Consider the following 22,174-nt stretch of genomic DNA (forward strand, 5'->3'; position numbering starts at 1 on the left):
AGCATGCCTCTTTCCTGGAAAACAGCCCAGCACAGCTCCAACAGACTAGTTCCCTGCCCTTGTCTTTGCATTGCACTCATTTTTGCACTAAAGCTAATGAGAAACAGCCGTTTGATCATCATACAGTATTGCAGTTGGGGGTTAGGGTAAGTAGTTTTAATTGTTGTCTGGTGAGGGAGTGAGGCCAGGGGGCACAGCTATAAGGGTAGATTACAGGTGGGGGGAAATATGGTGGTGGGGGAGGAATGTGCCCATGTAAGAGAGGACAGGTAACTTAGACCTGTCCCCTGTTCTCATCCCCCTCCCCCTCGCCCAGTCAAATGGTTCCTGGTAATCATATCAGTCAGCCCTCTGGCCTGCTGGTGCTGTTTTTAAATGCCAGGTCAGTCCAAAATAAAACTTATCTCCTCTATGATATGATTGTTAAGGGGGCCAACCTGGTTTGTATCACCAAGATCTTGGCGGGGAGTGATCCCCTCTCCCAGCTGTGCCCACCTAGGTAGCTGGTGCAGCACCAGTATTGCCTGGAGAGCTGCAGAGCGGGGGTGGCCATGGTCTATAAAAATGCACTTTGCGCTGCCAGAACTTCATTCCAGTCAGATGCCAGGTTTGAGTGTTCGTACCTGATGCTGGGCACTCAAGACAGATTAGGGATTTTGCTGTTGTACCTGCCACTTGCTGCCCAGCAATCTCCCTGCCTGAGTTGACAGAGGTAGTATCGAGGACAATGCCATGCAGAGGCTGCTTTGTCTGGGATAGCTCAGGACTTCATGGCCACCATGACAACCATGGGGCTGTCTCAACATGTCACTGGCCCAACACATGAAACGGGGCACACCTTGGACCTGATCTTTTTGACAGATTTGGAAGATAGTGATTCAGATGTGGAAGGGTTAACTTTAACCCTATTGTCATGGTCTGATCACTTTCTGGTGAGGTTTAGACTATTGGTAGTGTTTTCCCTCTTCAAGGGCAGAGGATCCATTAAGATGGGCCTCCCCCATAGATCCTGAGAGTTTCCAGAGGGAATATCTGGCTGACATGATTGGCACTCCTATTGAAGCCCAAGACACTCTTTGGAATGTGGAGATGACTCGAGGGGTTGACATTATCGTTCCTAAGCATCCTCTTCCTTCTCATAAAATCTGGCCAGTTCCATGATATACAACTAAACTCAAAGCGATAAAGCAAGAGGGAAGAGGACTTGAGTGTAGGTGGAGGATATCTCAGGACAAATCTGACTGAACACAGCTTAGTGCTCATTGTAGAGCCTATTCCATGGCAATAAAAGTGGCAAAATGTTCATACTTTGCTATTTCTATTGCATCTTCTCAGTGTTGCCCAGCTGAACTTTTCTGAATGGTTTGGGGTCTCCTACATACTGGAACATCAAGTAAGCTCTTGGTGGCTCGCTGTGATGAATTTGCTACTCTGAAGACAAAGTCACTCAGATATGCCACATTTTGCCACAATCCACAGTTGATCTAGCTTCACTGAGAGAGGTATCCAGAGTAGTATCTTATCCAACTTGGATGAATAAGTTTCAGTCTTTTGCGGCTTGATGATGTGGACAAGGTACTTGGTTCTGTTGGTGTCGCCGCTTGATTACTTGACCCTTGCCCATCTTAGCTCATCAGGAGATCTAGTGAAGGGGGTTACATCTGGGTCTGGGAGTCCATCAATGCCCCATTAAGAGAGGGAGTGGTCCCAGCCTCTCTGGAGACCAAACCTGAACCCAGGGGCCATTGTAAATTACAATCTGGTTGCAAACATCCCATTTCTGGGCAAGGTGCTCAAGCAGGTGGTGGCTGAGCAGCTCCAACTACTCTTGAATGAAACAGATTATCTAGATCCATTTCAGTCAGGTTTCAGGCTGGGGTTTGGAATGGAGACTGCCTTGGTTGCCCTGTGGGATTACCTTTGTCAGGAGAGGGACAGGGGGAGTGTGACCCTGTTGGTTCTCCTGGACCTCTCAGAGACTTTTGATACTATCGACAATCCTGTCCTTCTGGACAAGTTGGCTGGGTTGGGAATTGAGGGCACTGCATTGCAGTGGTTCCACTCCTTTTCTGGCCAACCATGTCCAGAAAATGGTGCTGAGGGACAGTTGCTCTGTCCCATAGCAATTACACTATGGAGTTCCTTGGGGTGTTCAATATCTCTGTGAAACCACTGGAAGAGGTCATTCAGAGGTGGGGGCTGAAGTGTCATCAGTATGCTGATGAAATCTAGTTCTACATCTCATTTTCATCTAACTCAGGTGAGATGGTTTCTGTCTTGAATCACTGCCTGAGCTTGATAATGGACTGGATGAAGGCCAATCAATTGAAGTTCAATCCATAGGAGATGGAGGTGCTGTAGGTGGAAGGTATGTCTGCCCAGAGGGTTGGCCTTCAACATGTCCTGGATGGGCAAGGTTTATAGCTTGGGAGTGCTCGTGGACCCAAAACTGTCATTTCAGTCTCAGATAGTCCTGGTGGCCAGGAGCTCCTTCTTTCAGCTACACTTAATTTACCAACTGCAGCCCTACCTAGACAGGCAGAGCCTAGCCACAGTCACACATGCTCTGGTAACCTCTCAACTCAACTAGTGCTTTATGGCTTGCTGTGTTGCATAGGACACCATCCTGTTTAGACAGAAATAAATCTTGCAATTCCCAGCTTTCCCCAGCCAGTATGGCTGGCTAGGGGTCCTGGGAGCTGTAGGACTTATTTCCGACTAAACATGCATAAGATGCTGTTCCTTTGAATGCCATGGAAAGAATGTGGGTTGTACATAACAGTGACATGATTAATTGTTACTGAATGGATAGTAGTGCTAATGTAGAATAAAGAGTACAAACTGAGCTGCTTTTGTCAGCTGGAAAATGAATAGAATCTGGCCCCAAAGATCAGCCTAATGTGGTTGTGGTTTGCAGCCACGTGTCCTCTGTGCTGCCAGCGGCCATGTGGTCAGTGACAGCTGCAATGTCTGAGTGCGGGCTGGTGCCAGCAGCACCCGTTAATCTCTGTATCTCTGTGCCATTGCTCTTCCAGTGCTGTCATGCAGCACAGGAATAAAGCTTCCCTCTTTCACAGAATGGTAACCCGGAGAATATAGAAATTATAATAAACAACTTTTAAAATCCCATGAGGGAAAAGTGCAATGATTGAGTAAGATACAAAATGCAAGATCTATTGTTGAAACCTGGATGGCATCTCAGGGACCATTCAAGCCTCGAGGCCCCACATGGAGCTATGACCTTAGAGGGTTTTGAAAGGATATTATTAGAGTGCCCCCTTTGGCTCTTTCAAACACCATGGGAACGTGCATGAGATTGAGAACTTGAATTCCAGAAGGTATGCACGGTGGGCAAGGAAGAAGGGCCTCAGGATCCCCCTAAGAACGTAAAGAAATTATCCATCATCTACAGGTGCTCAAAACAAATACCTCCCTGAGAAGGAGGTGGGGCAGGGGAAAACATAGGCTTCTGCACCATCTGTATTCAGAGAGCCAGAGGTCTCCAACACATGGCAAACAGCTAAGAATGCATGCATTTCAAGGCGTATGCATTTTCCATAAAATTGTGCCAGCCACTAATTAGCCAAAGGCATAAATCTAAGAAATTGCTAGCTAATATTGATCACATATTAATTGCAGTAGATGATGATAAAGGAAAGTATTTTAAGTTAAAATGGGGAAAGATATTACAAACAGAAGTCTCTTTAGGCCAGTAGAACCACATCATCTGGAATGGTTGTTAAATCTCCTCATGTGTTAACCTAAAGGAATTTTTAAATAAAGTAATATATTGTTGGTATAAGACATCACAAAAGTTGACAAGGATGTATCCCACTGTAAGCATTGCTTGCTGGAAATGTGGGGAAAATAATGCAGACCTTTTTCATTTATGGTGAACTTGTAAAAAGATTAGACTTTTCTGGGAAAAAGTTATGGCTTTTATGAATTGTATGATTGGCTATTCCATTCCTCGGAACCCTCTGTGTGTTCTACTTGGCTATGCTAAAGAGGTTGTTTAAAAGTGAGCATGTGGAATTGGTGGGAAATCTTTTTAAAGCTGCAAAGTTAGTTATAGCTGCCAAGTGGAGACCACCTATGACTCCGTCTATGGAGGAAAGGATCAATAAGGGGAGATACATCACTTCAGTGGTGAAGTTAACAGAATCTGTTCATCTACAAGAGAACAGATGGAAGGAACATACATTTGAACAACTCTGGGTGCCATTTATTATATGAAACAGCAGTTTGATTTGGACATTAATATATTTAGGACTTTTGTAATGCTTGTAATTTTGAGAATACTGTACGTTGGAAAAATTGGACTAGTATGCTTGATGGTTGTTAGGGGAGTATAGGTTTTATCTGTAGTTATGACTTTATGTAACTTGCTTTGCATTTTTAATGTTTGTACATGTATAATAATAATATAAATGTTTTTTTAAGAAAATGCTGGGCCTACCTGGATTGCGAACAACTGGTTTATAACTGCATTTCAGAGCTTGCATCCAGCAGAAAACTATCGTGTAACTTATGGATTTCCCTGCTCCAGCCGTCTGCAGCCCCTCTATGCTATCCTGGGAAGCTGCATCTGAGGCAGGGGGCAACTCCCAGAATGGCATGAAATGTCACACAGGAAAGGCTGAGGCTGCAGACGGAGAGGAGCCCTAGGAAATCAGACATGCCTTTTGAGGAAGCAGATCAGGCATTCAGAGACTGATCTGTAACCCAGAAACAACTCTCCCCTGAAAACAAAACAAAATCACCCTCCCCCCGCAAAAAAAAAAACCCTGTTGTCACTACCACAACATGTTTGGTTTTCTCTGTGCTGTTGCCCAGAATGCTATTCTATCTGGATTTCTCAGACTCTAAGACAAAACATCCTGCATGGCTGAAATGCTGATGTTATGAGCTGAAAACCACTGGGTGAAACACGCCAATGGTCCCTATCATTAGGTAGATTGAGGAGGCTGCCCCAGGAACCCACTGCTAAGAGCCAGCAGGGGTACCCCAGTCCATTCCCATCCTTTTAAGCTGACACCCTGAGGTGGCAATGCTTATGTGTTTCTGGCTTGGGCTGCCTATCAATCTCCCTTAGTTGCCCTCCCTCAGTGACTGGATCCAGACATGCTAACCCACATGACGTATGAGCTGAGTGTGTGTCGTTGAACAGTGGGCCACCATGTCCTCCACACCCAGCCGGGATAACAAATCGTGGTGAGCAATCCACAGTTCACCATCCACCACCAAACCACTGGCTCTCTTCATGGGTTGCTTGTGCTTAGGCTATGGCTAGTTAGCACAGCAGGGTTCGGATGACAGGATGACCAGCATTTCAACAACAACCTACTTGAGTGGGGTTCATCATGTTGAGTGGGGGTTAAGTGTAGGTTACCATGTTTCCCACACACATTAGTGTGTTGTGGAGTATTGTTGGTAGGCACCTAGCTGAAAGAGCAGGCAGAAGGGAAGCAAGTCCAGCCTGTCCACTCCAGCAGGCATTGCTGTGCTCTCATAGTGTATTTGCTTGTGTGGGCGGCAAGCACATACCAGGTTGTGTGGTGAGTGAGCCATGAGAGGTGCTAGAGGTCGCTGCTCTCTCAGTGCATGCATCTTGTGCCCTGCTCTGGCCCCATCCAGCTTCGGCCGCAGTGGAGGATGCTGCCTTATGTTAAAGGAAGAGTCAACTTTGTATATGTGGTGAAGGGGAGGGGGTGCCATCTTGTTCTTTACCTCTGGCAGTAAAATGTCTTGGGCTATCCCTGGAGAGCAATGTTTTTCTCATAATTTCTCTAGTCATGTTTTTATGAATATAATAATTTTACACCACTGATTCCATATTAACCTTTTACTTTCAGTCACTGTTTTGGAGCAAGACAAATGACCTTGTACACCGTTACACAAAAGCTACTCGTAATTACTTCACTTTGGAGGACACTTTGCCAGGCTACATAGCAGATGGATTGTCATGGTGTGGAAATCCCTCCAGTCCTGGTAAGAAAAGCTCCTCATTCTCTACAAGAAAGAGAAATAAGATTTTTGTCTTGGTATAGGGGAGGACAGAGATTGTATTTCATTTCCAAAGAACAAGTTTGATTTTAAACTGAGTTTGAAGTAGAAAGATTTAGCAGTAGATCAGCAACAAGTTACCAAGAGAATGAAGAATGTACCTTTAGGATAAATTAATCCATGCAAATACAATAGAATGCTTTTAGATTTCATACATATATTTGCGTCCCCAAATAAAAATTTATAATTTAGTACTAAACAGTTATATCTATTCACACACACATGTTCTCTCTCATGCACACACGCTTAAAATACAGACCATTGGGGGAAGTAGGTTCTGAATCACCCTTCCATGAAAAGATGACTTTCCTACATAAAGGGGCATTGCTTTAGATCTTAATTCTTTGTACCTCCTTGCTTGTAGTATCCTATTTTATATTTAAGTTTCAAATATTTTTCTTTTAGGAATCAACTACAACTCTTGCCCTAAATGGACTGAATGTGAGAATAACCCTAGTTCAATATACTGGAAAATGGCATCAAAGATGGTATGTTCTATAGAACCCAAGTCAATAATACTAATTCCATACCATGTTTCAATAATATATAATTTAATAATATTAAATGTTCAGTAAAAATATAGCTACCTTGACTAGCGATGCAATCAGGCAATACACCTTGACATTTCTTCACCTGTAAACATACAGGCGGCGAAAAGTTAACATCCTAAGCGGCCTTAAAGGAGTTCAAGGACTGAAAAACAATCACACATAATGGCAAATGCTATATAGTTGGAGGCCGTTTGGTAAATGCAAAGAGGGGCACAGCGCTTGCCCCACTTGCCAAAGGCAGCAGCTACTCTCTGCTGCTGGTCACTGCCTTTCTGCAGTGCTTAAAAGGCTTTAAATTGTTTTTTTAATGGGAGACTGATATCAGCAAACCAAAGTGCTGCCCTCCAGTGCCTTCTTTCTTTGGGTTCTAGAGTGATGTTATGTTTTAGAGCTCAGACCTCCAGATCAGCCTTGTAATTCAGTTTTTAGGCAGCTTACGTTTCTTTCAGTATTGTCACTTTGCTTTCTGGAAAATGAGGGCTCTGTGGCTGGCCATACACACCATGATAGCTCTTCCGTGAATAGGGAATCCCAGACCAGCCATTTGTGAGAATACCCCAAACAGTCAGCATTCTGGGGATATCTGTTCTTCACTTCTAGAGAAATGCTTTACAGAAATGAATATTGTAAAAAGTAATGCTAATCTTAAAAACTTCAAATACCTTTTTATCCATAGTTAGGAAAAATGCTACTATTTGTTTTAGTTTGCAGAAGCTGCCTGTGGTACAGTTCAAGTGATGCTTAATGGATCAATAGGAGGTGGTGCATACAGAGACAACAGGTATCTCTTGGTATAATACTGTCTGTCCATCATGCCAGCAAATCATGCCCTTCTGTTTGACATATGATTTGTTAACAAAGTGCCCCTGGGCTGTTTATTGCAGTGGGACAATACATGTGCTTGCCTGCATTGCATTTTCAACAATCCATGCAAACCAGATGATAGCATTCTTCACCATTTGTTTGGATGCTAAATGCAGCCACACATTCAATGCAGCATTGATGGCAGTTGTTCTTACCTTAAGGCAAGGAGGAGCAACTTGTGGCCAAAACTGCAGGCCAAAACATCTGGAGGACAACAAGCTGCTCATCCTTACTTTAAGGCATCACAAAAGTTCACAAGGACTCACAAGGGAGCCATTGTAGTGTATGAGGCTGGGACTTAGGCAACCTGGGTTCTAGTCCCCACTCAGCCATGGAACCAGCTGGGTGACTTTGGGCCAGTCACAACCTCTCAGCCCAGCCTAACTCACAGGGCTTTTGTCGTGAGTATCAGATTGAGAGCAGCAGGAGGAGAATGATGTAAGCTGCTTTGAGTTCTTTTAAAGAAAAAAGGCAGGATATAAATCTAATAAATAATAGACAAGAGCCAAGCTGGCATGTTTGTTTATAATAAGACAGAAAAACAACTGAGTAGAACTGTGCATGGGATAGGATGTTGCCATATCTAAAATAGGAAAAGGGAATGTGTCGCCCTCAGGATGTTACTGGGCCTCACTTCTCATCATTAGCCTTAAGCACCATTTTTGATGGCAAGACAGCATATAAAGGAAATAAATTAAGCAGGGACAGATAGAAGAGTTGCACAACATCATTTTACTGGAAGAACTACAAAACCTCCACAACTACCTGGAAGCGTAAATCCCATTTAAACTAATGGAATATTAGTCATAACTAACTTGTTTTCAATGAGATTTAGAACTAGCTTCACTGGAGCTCTGGTAAAATATGTCACAATATATACTAGGTTTAAGGGCTTGGCCAGATCACCTCATCTTTCTAGGTGGTTGTAATTGTTTTGCCTCAGGAGCACCAACTATTATTGACAAGCCAACTAAGATTTTATATTGGCTGTATTATTTGGAAACCATTTTGCTGCATGCCTGATTAACCTGGGAGGTTCCAAATTACAGTAATTGGAACATTTTTTCAGAAAATTTGCAGCAGAAGATAGATGATAGACAGACAGACAGACAGATTTAAAGTATTAGATACTTATTCTAGATAAATGAAGGCAATTGTACACATTTGGTTTCCAATTTGGGGTCCCCTCATGCAGCACCTGGGGGTGTGCACAGGGGTTCCTTTTTGGAGGGTTGGAGTACCCCTTCTCCTTTCCTCCCTTTCAGTAGATAATGGACACATTATCTGACAAGTGCTGATCCAACCATTCATCAGGCACACAAACACAAATAAAAGGCTAACTGTTCCCACTTCCTAAAGTACTTCTGTCTGTTGATTATGGCATTATACTGTCTAAAAATTTTACCTGATGTATGTTGTTGGATTCGTAAATGTGTGTTAATTAATTCCTTTCTATGCTCATGATTTTTCAGCATTTTGGGAAGTGTTGAAATGGTTAACTTAAATCCGGATAAAATCTCCAAGGTGCAGATTTGGCTTATGCATGATATTGATGGACCTCAAAGGTATGGCTCCCCAGTACAGAAACAAACAAACTTGGTTTGGTTTGGTGATGGCATCATAATGACATTTTGTTAATTAACAGCACTGCTTGTTCCATTAAGAATAATTTCTTCTTTAGTGCTGTGTTTTTCTATTTTCTGCTGAGGAAACACAGTTTAAGCAACCATTTCCAAAGGTCACTTTTGTTCAATTGACACTATTATTTCTGCACCTTTTTCTGTGTGCTGAGATCCTAACCCTACCCACTCCCTTCCCAGATCTACATTTCAAAAGGCTCCCTGGAGAGATAGTATGCCTGATTATTAAGGCAGCTCAAGCCTGTAGTGCAGATATGCCCAGGGAGCTGAATGCAGTCTGACAGGGTGGCCATTGGTATCTTTGTTCATGGGTTTTACCAACTCTTGTTGCATTTCCAAAACACATACAACTTCTTGGCAAGTGACAGCAGGTGCAAAAAAATGAGTACATCAAGGAAAACAGTGTCCCAATGATTCCATAGTCTACTCTTTTAAAAATTAGTGCCTGTGTTTGCCTTTTAATATGTGCTTCACTGGGTTTGTTTGGGTGTAATTTCAGTTCCTGCCGGTAGAGGACTCCAAATCACACAAATAGATTTCACTTTTCTTTCTATCTACCACGACAGAATGGGATCCCAGGATGTAACCCCAGGAAGCTAGGAAACGGAAGGAAATATACTGCTGAAAAGAAAAGAGCTACAGAGAGGATAAAAGAGAAAGGGGAAAGACCTGCTAATATTAGAAAATAGTCATGCCTTGAAGATACTATTTCAGGAGCATCACTGCTCAAAGATAAGGGGTGGCAGTGCCAGTATCCAATCCATAAAACACACACACTCACAAGGGCGAGAGGGAGGGAGGAAAGGCGAGAGAGGGAGATCAAGCATGCATGACTGACCTATTGGTCTGCAGAAGGAAAGATGTGAAACTTCCAGTACTATGAAATGATCTTCTTGCTTGCCTATTGTATCAATAGCTAGGATCCATTCTCCTTTTCTCATTCCATGTTATAGCCTGATTTATTTTCTTGTTACTTAATGTTCACAATAAATTGTAAAGTCAAACATGCCTCATGGCAATTCCAGTGCTATTACTAGAGCAAGACCTTCCAGCAGAAGTAATTGGGACCTGCAGGCCAAGGAAATCCCAAATTAGCTAGCTAGCCAGCTAGCAAGCAAGCAAGCAAGCAAACAAGCAATAAATAACAGGATAAATGAAAAAACCTGGAATAGAAATTTGCTTGCCTTTATTTCCAGTGAATCTTGCATGGGCCATTCTGTAACAAAGCTAAAAGAAATCCTAGAAAGGCGGAAAATAAGTGTCTCTTGTAAAGATAATTACAGGTAAGTTACCATATTTTTGTGTACTAGCTATCAACTTGTTGAAAAGATTTAATATATGACATAAACATATGTAAACATTCACATATGAAGAAGGGGGTTAGGATCTACTTTATTATCAGTAAAAGAATTGTGCAAGAGAAGAATGGTGAATCTGTTTCATTCTGCACACTTCCCTTCACAATGTACACAGGCTCGTTGTAGGGGGACTCTGTTCTCTCTTCTCAGCTCTGATACTTGGGAAGGCGAAAAAGCCCAGAGGTAACAGCTGCAGAGAAGTAAAGGGAGCAACAGGAGGATTCAGCCTTTCTCCTCCATTCAGATAAAATTGCATCTAGTTGGGCCTTAAGTATGATTTATTTAAATGATCACAATGGTTCCCTCCCTGTATTGTCTATAATCATCATCTTTGGATCCCCACATATATTCTTTCATGGATCAATTCATACAATTAGAGATATAGAGAATTACATATTTGTTTAATATAACCAGAAGACATTTCTATTCTTCATCGTGGCCTCTGTGCATCACACATATGGGTACTGTGCCTGCGCAATGCCTAGACCGGAAAATTAGAAAGCTAACAGTTTTTGGCGGGAAAATTCCACTCCCCTCCCCCTCCATAGAATAAATAGAGTGGAGTGTCCGCCATTTTACTCAGTCTTTGAGACCGCCGTTCGCTGTGCCTCATGCTTGTTCGTCTCTCACTTAGATTCTGCCTCATGTTCGTTCTATGGTTCTTATACCTACCTTGTTATATTCCAAGTTTTTTCTCTTACCCGTATTACAATCTTCCTTTCTAAAAAAAAAAAAAAACCCAAAAATATTATAACTTTACTCTCTGCACTATCTTCTTCTTTCCTTTTAGCGATGGTGCAGCGAGCGGCATTTCGCAAATGCATTGAGTGCGGCTCCAAGATGTCCCCAGCGGACCCGCACGATGTATGCCTCCTCTGCCTCGGCGAGGGGCATAGAACCGGTAAGTGTAGCCATTGCTTGGCCTTCACCAAGCAGGCCAGAAAAAATAGGGAGAATTGTCTCCGTAAGCTACTCTGGGACCAGGCCTTGATGCAATCAGACCAGTTGGTCTTAAGGCCTGGCTCCTCTTTGACTGCGCCTCCTCAGTGCTCCGCCTCTGCCTCGGCCGTGCCCTCCAAGCGCCCTACCTTGGCCTCGGCCGCACCTCCACAGCATCTTTCGGACGAAGGCGCTACTTCATTGGAAGCCCAGCAGCTACCTTCTCCCCCATCCAAACAATGGGAGAAGTGTAAGCACACTGGGTCTGATAAGTCCTCCAGGCACAAAAAACTGAGGAAGGATAAGGTGGGCAAGCCGGATCATAAGGGCAAAAAGCCTGATCACCCCAAACACTGGGGTTCAGGTTCACTGGGATTCTCGGTACCAACCGCCACTACGGTATAGACTCCCTCGGGACCGGCCATGCAGTCAGCAATGCAGATGACTCCGCTGGGATCCCCCAGGCAAATTGTTCGGCCTTAGAGTGCGTCTTCTCCACAACCGGAGGCGCCGCTTAGGGAGTCGATCTCAGATGGAGAGATCAGAGACTCCTCACCAAGGGAGTGCTCTCCAACCCCGATGCCTACAGCCAGGCCACCTGCAGAATCTGACCATCAAGCCGATGACTGGCCAATGCCCGGCTACAGTGGTTTCTCAGGTTGGGGTGAATACCAACCATTCATCTAATACCCACAGGACCGTCAGTCACCACCGATCCCGAGGGAAGTGCCGTCCACTTTGGGGCGTGCAGAGAGGAGGTGCCCACTGTCCCCGGAGACCTCCTTTTCCAGCAAACACTACCGCTATCAGGAAGACTTGGATGAGTCGGAAGTGGACTCCACGTCTCCCGATGTGGCCATTACCTCCCAGGGCCCTGGGTCCCCGGATAAGCCCCATGTTACCTTCGCGGAGCTCATCTCTCACCTGGTTTGGTTGCTGGAGATCAAGGCCCACCATCGCCCCGGTCCCACCACCAATAGATTTTACGACATCATCTGGGGTGAGCAGTCTGCAGCCATAGCCTTGCCGCTCATTACTATGCTCCGCCAAGCGATGGTCCAGCCCTGGGACCAACCAGCTCAACCACAGGCTACGTCTCGTTGATATGAAGCCATGTACCGGGTTCGAGAGGAAGACATACCATTCCTGCTACGTCACCCGAAGCCAAACTTGGTGGTGGTTGAGTCCTCCCAGGGCAGGGAGTCGAAGGGTCACACAGCCCCTCATGATAAGGAAGGGAGGAAGATAGATATGCTTGCGTGCCGGGTCTATGTGGCCTCTGGACTCAGCCTATGCATATCAAATTATGAAGTGACACTGGCGCGTTACCAGTACTTCATAATGCAAAAGCTGGAGAACGTCGCCTCCTCCCTTCCAGACCATCAAGCGGACCTGGCCAGAGTGTTCATAAAGGAGGCAATCAAGACATCATGTGGACACTGACGCTAGGGCCCTGGTCAATGCTATTTCTCTTCGGTGGCATGTGTGGCTGAGGAATTGTAATTTCCCTGAGGAAATGAAGAGGAGAATAGAAGAAATGCCGTTTGATGGTACCGGACTGTTTCATGCAAAGACCAACTATAAGCTCAAGTCGATCCATGAATCATGCATGACAGCGCGTCGCATGGAGCTTCTGCAGCAAAAACATAAGTGGTCATGGTCCCGACCTTCTGGACGTCAATACCAACCCCGTCAGCAGTATCAACAAAGGCAGCAACGCAGATGGCAGCAGCTGCAACAACTCTTTTCTCAGGGCCGTTGGCGTTTTGATACTGAGAAGCGTCCTCGTTGACGGTCCCGGCGGACCATTCCATCTCTCTACTCCCCACCTTCCCCTCTCCCTTTTGGGGGCAGGCTCCAAAGCCGACTCCCCATTTGGGAGTCCATTACATCTGATAGGTGGGTGTTGTCCATCATTCAGCTTGGATATAGAACAGAATTTGACATCATTCCTCCGTCGAGCCCGATCCGATTTACACCTTGCTCTTTGGTACTATGCAACGAAGTCTATCAGCTACTTCATAAAGGGGTGATTCGACAACTCTCTCACTCTGAAGGGCTGCACGGATTCTATTCCAGATATTTTACGGTCCCTAAACGGGACGGTGATCTTCGTCCTATCCTGAACTTGCAAGATGTTAACAGGTACATCAAACCTAAAAAGTTTCGGATAACCACCTGACAAAATATCCTTCTGTTGCTGAGGAGAGAGGATTGGTTTGCCTCACTGGACTTGAAGGATGCATATTTCCATATCTCAATTCTCACAGACGCTATGTTTCACTGTCGGATCCGATATATTCAAATTCAATGTCCTGCCATTCGGTCTCACCACGGCTCCGAGACTCTTCACAAAGTGTATGGCTCCAGTGTGTGCATACCTGTGACTTCAGGGTATACAAATATACCCATACTTAGATGATTGGCTGATTGTGTCCCAGACTAGAGACAATGTCCTGTCAGCTGTACACAAAACTTGTGCTTTGCTTGACGATCTTGGACTTTGCATTAACCATGAGAAATCGTCCCTTATTCCTACGCAGGTCATCGATTTCATCAGAACATGTATCGACTCTACTCTAGAAAGGGCATTTCTTCCTCCAAACTGTCAAGACACTCTTTGTGCGCATATTCATCGGATTCGACAGGACAGTACAGTACAGGCCATCACTATACAGAGACTTTTGGGGCACATGGCTGCCGCAGTTGCCATCATACCGTACGCCAGTCTCCGGCTTCGGCCTCTACAGTTGTTCTTCAAGTCGTTCCATCTGCAGTGGGACCCACCAAGCAAGTTAATTTGGATTCCGCTGTCAATCCTCCATACCATGACATGGTGGACTGCTCTAGGCAATCTATCTATCGGCGTACCGTTCTGACCCTCCTAACCAACAGTGACATTGTACACCGATGTGTCCCTCATCAGGTGGGGTGTAGCTTGCACAGGACTTTGGGTCCAAGGAGTTTGGAACCAACAGGAAGCAAAGAAGCATATCAACTTCCTCGCACTCTCGGTGATTTTCAACGCTCTCAAATCTTTCGAAACTGTCCTACAGCGCCAAGTTGTCCAGATTGCTTCTGACAACATCGCTGCTGTTTTTTACATCAACAAGCAGGGCGGGACAAAGTCACCTGCGCTGGCTCGACTATCGATGGAAATTTGGGATTGGTGTATCCCAAGGGACATAATGCTACTGGCAGTTCACCTTGCAGGGACCGACAACGTAGAAGCAGATACGCTGAGCAGACAAATGTCAACGACCCACGAGTGGGAGTTGGACCAACGGCTTTGCGAGCAACTTTTCCATCTATGGGGATACCCGGACATGGACTTGTTCACTACCCGAGAGAACAGGGTATACGAAATGTTTTGTTCGAGAGCGGGTATCGGACTGGGATCGACAGGGGATGCCCTCATGATCCCTTGGAACAACATGACTTTCTACGCTTTCCCCCCAATTCCGCTCTTGATGAGGGTTGTATCGAAGATAGTTCAAGACAATGCTACGGGGATATTAATAACTCCGTGGTGGCCAAGGCAACCTTGGTTCACCACTCTCCTCAGTCTGTCCAAAGGTGAATTTCTTCGGCTCCCAACGATTCCTCATCTGTTAACACAGCACAACGGAGCGATCCGACACCCGGACTTGACTTCTTTGAAGCTGACGGCATGGCACATCCGATAAGTCTAACTGCTGAATCGATTCCGACGACATCTCAACCACTGGAACACGCAGCTCAACAGACTGGGCAACCGAACCTTTCCTCGGACCCGTTAGGAATTGCTCTGGGACCGATTCCAAGATGGCGTCGGAATGAGACGGATGTGATTAACGGAGTTCGTTTATCACACCGGTATTACTCGGCAGCGAGTCGTGGGAGACTCATCTAAGCCCTGTCGGGGTGAAGACAGATTGCCTGAGCACGCTTTTGGCTTGATGTGAGATGGTAATCTCATATCTGCTGAGAGCAATTCAGGTATTTCTCAACAGGGGTGGTTCCAGCCTCTTCAAGTTCTCGACATCTTAGAAGATTAGCTTAGGATTTTTATTAGCTAGATAAGCATTGGAACTGCTGAGTAAATATTTTTTACTTCGTTTGCAATATTACCCTTGGAAAAGCTGCATTTGTTTATAATTTAGCATTAAGAAAAGAAAAATCCTCTGGATGTTTAGGCAGCGACTGAGATGAGAGAGTGCTGAGGCTTTTGTCCAAGTTGAAGCCGAAGAAAAAGACTTTTTCCTCTAACCTCTCTAAGAGTATAAAATTAGTTTAAAATTTTAAGGTGCAATTACGTGATAGGAGTTAAAAGCTTTGACCGATCATTTTGGATATCTGTTTGGACTTCTGCCAAGATCAACTGGACACTCGCCAGGATATTTTTCACATTGTCGGATGCTTTCTTCTTTAATGTGACGACTGGGTGAACATTCCTATTTTCCTTTTGCAATACTACTTGTGGAAAAACTATATCTGTTGTTAATTGGCATAAAAAAGAGAAAAGGGAGAAAAGAGGAAGGATATAAGAATCTCCATTTCCTCTCCTGTGTTTCTGGGACCTCTGCCAAAGTATTTGGCAACTTGCCAACCTTCTGACCGCTAGTGATCTAGAGAAAGGAAAAGTGGAACTGATCTTGGCTGCCACTTTGTGGCTATTGGAATTATTGCAACGATGGTAGAGCTGAAAAGATTTTTTTTGGAAATACAAGAATCTTTAACAACTTTACAAATATCCCAAGAGGTGATGTTGAGACAACAGGAAATCTTCTCAATTGTACAAAAAAAGCACTTTGATAAGCTTGATGCTTCTTTTAAGGAGATGGTGATTGATGTAGAATCCAAAACTGAACAGAATATACAAGAAAGGCAACAAGTATATGAAAAATTTGAAAAATTTGAAACTGTGGATAAAAAGAAACAATTTTGGCCACTAAAGGAAGGAATTTTTTTTTTTTTTTGAAGGATGGATGGATCCTGAATTAACTAAAATTGATTCTGAGGAAGAAGAAACAGTGAAGGTTGATTTGCAGCAAAAAACACAGCCATTGGGAATAAATACTGACCTACAACAAATGCTACAATCACTGAAAATAAAGCAAGAAATAGTGAAGATTGAAATACAGACTTTGAAGTGGGTTGATTTTCAACAAATAACACCAAGGGGAGAAAGATGGGCTGGAGATGTAAAGTTTAAAAATACTGATTTTCAACAAACCCTATTAAAACAAAAGCGGTTTAGAAGAGGTGTAAAATAGAAATCTTAAAAAGGAATGGTATAAATGGGTTGGCATGTTTATTGTGGTGTGGAAAGGCTAAGGTATATGATTTTAACTGTGAAAGCTTTTCTACATTTAAATGTGTTGAATTATGAAGAGATTATAAGATAAGATTTAAACTGAACTAAGAAGGAGAAGAAGAAGTGGAGTCCCCCCCCCTTTTTTTTCTTCTCTCCTTTGTGGGTGATATAAGGGAAAATGAGAGATTCTTTTCTTTTTCTTTTTTTATCTTAAAAACGAATGACCAAAAGCTAAGTTGCACGACTCTTTTGCCTTTGAATTGCTATACTAGAAAATGACTATTATGGGAATAGGAGGAGCTGTACTAAATAGATTTCTTATTACAAGTGAGATATATTAAAGATTGTAAGGAGCTGGACTCTTATAAGGAGTTAATTGTATGTGATTAAGTGAAGTGTAAGCTAGATGAAACTTTAATAAATTAGCTTAAAGAAAATTTGTTTAAAAGATATCATAGATAATTGTTGTCGTTAAACAGGTTAGATAAAATGTCCTTAAAGATGCTAAATGGATGTTAGACATGTGAACATAAATTGGGTTAAAAGTCTTTAGTTCTTTTTTAAGCTTGGAACTTTTCTTCTCTTTCACTTTCCTTTTTAGTGGATATTAGACTGGAATACTAGTAAGCAAAAAATGTATTTGATCGTATTTGTAACTATTATAATGAGGAGTTTATCTGTTTAATATTAGAAAAATGAAGAGATCTGGAATTGTGTAGAGTTGGTTAGATTGAAGCTACTATCGAAGAAGAAAGAAGATATTAACTTTTATCAAAATCTGGAGAGTCTTTCTTTTAATATTGGTCAAGGAAAACGGGACTCTGTAAGAAATGGATGGACTGATCTTACTGCAGAAGGAGAAAGAAGACAGTGACTTCTATCAAATTTGGAACCTTTTTTTTATTGGCTGGAGAAATGGGACTTGGTTTAGATCTAAAAATGTTTTTTAAGATTCTATAAATGGATCTGAATATGATTACCAAATGTTAAAAGATATGTAGTAAGGGGCTGACTCAGTAGTTCCGATGTTTGTGATGATTGATGTTTTTAGTACTGTTTTAAAATTTAATAAAAAAGTACTGCAAAAAAAAAAAAAAAAAGGAATTGCTCCGGGACTGACAGCCTTGGATCCGGATATCTAAGCAATTCTTGAATCTGCGCTAAGGCCGTCAACACGTTGATCTTATGCGGCAAAAGTGAGAAGATTCTCATCTTTTGCCAGGTGCCATTCTTTTTCTCCAGGATCGACCTCTATTGAAAACATTTTACAATTTCTCTTTGAATTGCACCGTTCAGGACTTAAACCATCATCTATAAAGGTTTACGCCGCTGCCATTTCACATTACCGTGGCAATATACAGGGCTCATCAGTTTTCTCCCAACCTATGGTTCGCCATTTTATTAGGGGATTGCAGAACCTTCACCCGTCCGTCTGTCCTGTTATGCCAACGTGGAGTCTTTCTGTTGTACTTCAAGCACTTACAAGGCCCCCATTTGAACCTTTGGCGACTGATGATCTACACCTAGTATGTTGGAAGACTGCTTTCCTTGTAGCGGTCACTTCAGCCTGAAGAGCTAGTGAACTTTGTGCTCTTCGAATAGATCCACCATATTTGAATTTTCATAAGGAAAATGTCGTTCTTGAAATGGATTCAACTTTCCTACCTAAGGTGGCTACATCGTTTCATATGAATCAGGAGATTGTCTTGCCTGCGTTCTTTCCATCGCCATCGAATCCGATTGAAAGATCTCTTCACACTCTCGATGTTCGACGCTGCTTGGCCTTTTACAGATCTCGCACAGAATCCTTCAGGAGCTCTAATAGACTCTTCATTAAATATTCTGACCATGACAAGGGCTCTCCGGTCACATCTCAGAGACTGCCTAAATGGATCGTTCAGACTATAGTTCTGGCATATCAATTAGCAAAGATGGACTTACCTACGCTTCCAAGGGGTCATTCTAAGAGAGCAGTAGTGGTTTCATTGGGCTTTGTAGCGGGAGTTCTGATCCAGGATATCTGCAGAGCTGCAACGTGGGCTGCTCCGTGCACGTTCGCCATGCATTATTGGCTTGATGTGCATGCCAGACAAGATTGCTCCTTTGGTAGAGCAATTCTCTCCGCTATTCTTTGTTGACGACACCTTCCTCCTCCGAGTCTGGTAAGCTTGCTAATCACCCATATGTGTGATGCACAGAGGCCACAATGAAGAAAAGCAGGTTGCTTACCTGCAACTGATGTTCTTCGAGTGGCCATCTGTGCATTCACACAACCCACCCGCTGGCCCCGCTCGGTGTCGGTGAGTGGAAATGTTCTTCATTGGTACCATACTTAAATTTTTAGCATACTGATGGTGTTTACTGTGATATCATCTTCAACTTCAAGGGGCCAACGTTCGGTCTTCAAGACTGAGTAAAATGGCAGACACTCCACTCTATTTATACTGTGGAGAGGGAGGGGAGCAGAGTTTTCCCACGAAAAACTGTTAGCTTTCTAATCTTCCAGCCTAGGCACTGTGCAGGCGCAGCACCCATATGTGTGATGCACAGATGGCCACTCGAAGGACATCAGTTTCAGGTAAGAAACCTGCTTTTTCAAAAAGCTCAGATTCCTCCAGAAGGGTGGAATCTTAGCTTTCTGATTCATATTTAACTGAGTTTGTGTTTGTGTAGTACAATCCCGTATTAGTATGCAATGCAAATTAATGCAAGTCAGATAAATATAATGCAAACTGCTAACATTCGGTTATAAGGGAATCAAAACTCTCTTAAATCAAGTTCAATTAACTTATTTCCTAATAGGTGTGAATAGAATGCGCTTAATTCTGTTATATTTTGGGAAAAAATATGAAACTGGCCTAATGTTCTGAAGGCAGAGTATAGAAATAACTCTTTTGGCTAGATTGCACCAGTAGTTTTAGACACTGTATTTCACTAAGGAAGCCAATCTATGTAAACTACATTCTTTTTGTTTGTGTTTATTATCTTACAACAGGCCAGTTCAGTTGCTTCAGTGTACCAACAATCCTGACCATGCTGCCTGCAGAGCTTGCTCCTGAAAACATGGTGCCCTGTGTTGATATATCATTACTTGAAATTTTATGATAAGCAATGAGATATATAGAGAAAGTAAAATGCAAAGGTTGAACTAGACATGACAGGGACAGATCTCTGTATTTTAACCCAGATCTACTCCAGATATTTGGTTAGCAGGAACTGGGAAGTGCAGAGCACAACACTCTCCCCCCCTTTATAGCTTCCACCTTTAGTAATCTTCCCCCTTACACCAGTTTTGCTTCAGCCAGGGCTTGATCCTGGGTAAGCCCAACTAGGATAAAAGCATAGGAAAGAATTGAAGCAGGCAGGTGAGTTGCAGGTGGGGAGTATGATATCCCTTTTGCTCATCTCACCACTTCCTTTATCATGTGATGGCAAGGGATTGGGGTTTAAACACACAGATCTGCTGCTACAATGCCTTGTCTGTCCCTTAGATAACTGTGACTTGAGGCATCCACAGAATTGTACCTACAACTGTGTGTGTGCTCTTAATACAGAACTGGAAGGGAGTAATAGTTTAGAATGACCTAGCTATACTCTGGTTCACTAATGCACTTCATTTACAGTTTTGTGGGCATATTTCACACACATCCCTGCATGCATATATAAAATGATAAAACTACAGAGATCCTGTAAAAGGGTCAAAATGAGCATAATTTTAGGAAGAACAAACATTACTGATAATAGTAAAAAGAGTGTGCCTTACCGCTATTGTTCCTTGTGTGCCCAGCCACTGCAGGGGAGTAAAAACCCAGGCCGAGACCATTGCCTTCAGACCATCTATCCTCTGTTACAGCAGAGGATCTAGATGGCTACTGTCATTTGAGCTGGATTAAAAGGGGAATGCTGGTCTCTCCTCCAGTGTTAAGACTAAGAACACACACAGGGCCAGTTCATGATTATCCAAATGAGCCCCCCCCCCCATACTTGTGTTCTTGTGGGACGTGTGAATGGTTGGTTTTATACACACAGCAGAAAGATAGTAATGCTTCTGTTTGTGAATCCCCGATTTTTTGATGTAAAACATTACAAACATAGTTTTTGTCACAAAAACTTTGCATATGTTGTGCATATGCAAATGTTCCAACAAACAGAGAATGCTCTACTTCCTTTTTCTTCTCTGCTTCATCTTACTTACCTAGGTGAAAACACCTCTCAGGAAATTGATGGAGACCAAGTAGAGAATCATGACCACCATGTAATTTAACTATTTCTTTTCTTTCTGATAATTTTGTACCACTCAAAGAGATAATGTCCTAGCTTTTCTGAATTTCAAAAGTTGCCTTTATTTTTAATACCTAATAATTTTCTTTTTGCTTATTATTGATTGTTGCTGCTGTTAAGGATAATGGAGAATCTGAATAAACATTTATTTAGTTATTACATGTATATTTTGTCTCTCCTATTTTAGCCTTGAAATAACCTTGTAAGGTAACATCATCTGAGAGATGGTCTGGCCTCAGATTATCCAGCTAGCTTCATGAACAAGTCAGGATTAGGAGCCTGGTCTGCCCAGCCCTAGACTAAGGGCCTCATACCAGTTCACACCAGTTCTCTTGTTTTAGCTATTGATTACAGCAGATGCAGTGTGCATTACGATAAGAGTGCTAGATTAAATCATTAATGCCAATTTCAAAAAATGTTTTTTGATGATGTGGAGAAGGTGCTTGACTGTAGTCAGAAGAACTTTTAAATTTGTCCAAAATGGCCACCTGTTTGCCAAAACTCAAAGTATGCAAAAATCTGCTTCAATCCAAAGTATGCACCTCCTATTTCTACATGGTTACATTTATATCCTTAGGAGCAAAAGCATATTAGGAGTAAATATGCTGTTGCGATTACACAGTATTTATTATTTAAACTACCTTCACCTGCCTTCATTTGCAGTTGTTCTCAGTGTTGTGATCACATAGCCAAATCTAATTCATTGTGCTTCTGTTTATTGAAGTGCAGTTATGGCATCACATCAAATATATTGTGACAACTTGTTAATTATATCCTGATTGGATAAAATGACTCATGCAATTAATTACTCATGCATTAATTAATGAAGAAGAAACAGCAACAGTTAATGGCTGTTTATTCCACAATAAACATGCTTTGTACACTCACTCTTTTTTGAGCAGTATAAAACAACAAATCACTGTTCACTTGCATTTTTCTTATGCATTTTCCCCCCAGATTGCAAATAAATAAATAAATAAATAAATAAATACTTTTGTAAAGTCAGTTTAGCATTACTCTTTTGTCTGTTTCTGTCCTGGTGTGCAGTGTTTGACCTTACTATCACTTTAGTAAATCTTCATGAATAGCTGTCAACCACTAGCACTAAAATTATAATGCATTTTAAAAAAACATTCAAAACCTAATATTTCCTTTCTTATTGGCATCATTGTATTAATT

General features: G+C 42.7%; 1 protein-coding gene across 4 annotated transcripts in view; it reads left to right on the forward strand.

Annotated features, from left to right (window-relative positions):
- CD38 (CD38 molecule) overlaps positions 1 to 21,124 on the forward strand; it is a 40,450-nt gene extending 19,326 nt beyond the window's left edge. For 2 of the 4 annotated variants that reach the window (XM_044418359.1, XM_044418361.1), the window contains exons 3-8: positions 5,856 to 5,991; positions 6,472 to 6,554; positions 7,322 to 7,398; positions 8,954 to 9,046; positions 10,318 to 10,404; positions 19,710 to 21,123. In XM_044418359.1, the coding sequence (XP_044274294.1) occupies positions 5,856 to 5,991; positions 6,472 to 6,554; positions 7,322 to 7,398; positions 8,954 to 9,046; positions 10,318 to 10,404; positions 19,710 to 19,773 (540 nt within the window). In that variant the 3' untranslated portion in view covers positions 19,774 to 21,123. Of the gene's footprint in view, positions 1 to 5,855; positions 5,992 to 6,471; positions 6,555 to 7,321; positions 7,399 to 8,953; positions 9,047 to 10,317; positions 10,405 to 19,709 lie in introns of all 4 variants that reach the window. The other 2 variants (XM_044418360.1, XM_044418362.1) reach the window with 2 other exon arrangements.
- Positions 21,125 to 22,174: the final 1,050 nt, after the last annotated feature.

This window comes from Varanus komodoensis, unplaced genomic scaffold, assembly GCF_004798865.1.
Source record: "Varanus komodoensis strain SLA01 unplaced genomic scaffold, ASM479886v1 scaffold9, whole genome shotgun sequence".
NCBI classification, from domain to species: Eukaryota; Metazoa; Chordata; class Lepidosauria; order Squamata; family Varanidae; genus Varanus; species Varanus komodoensis.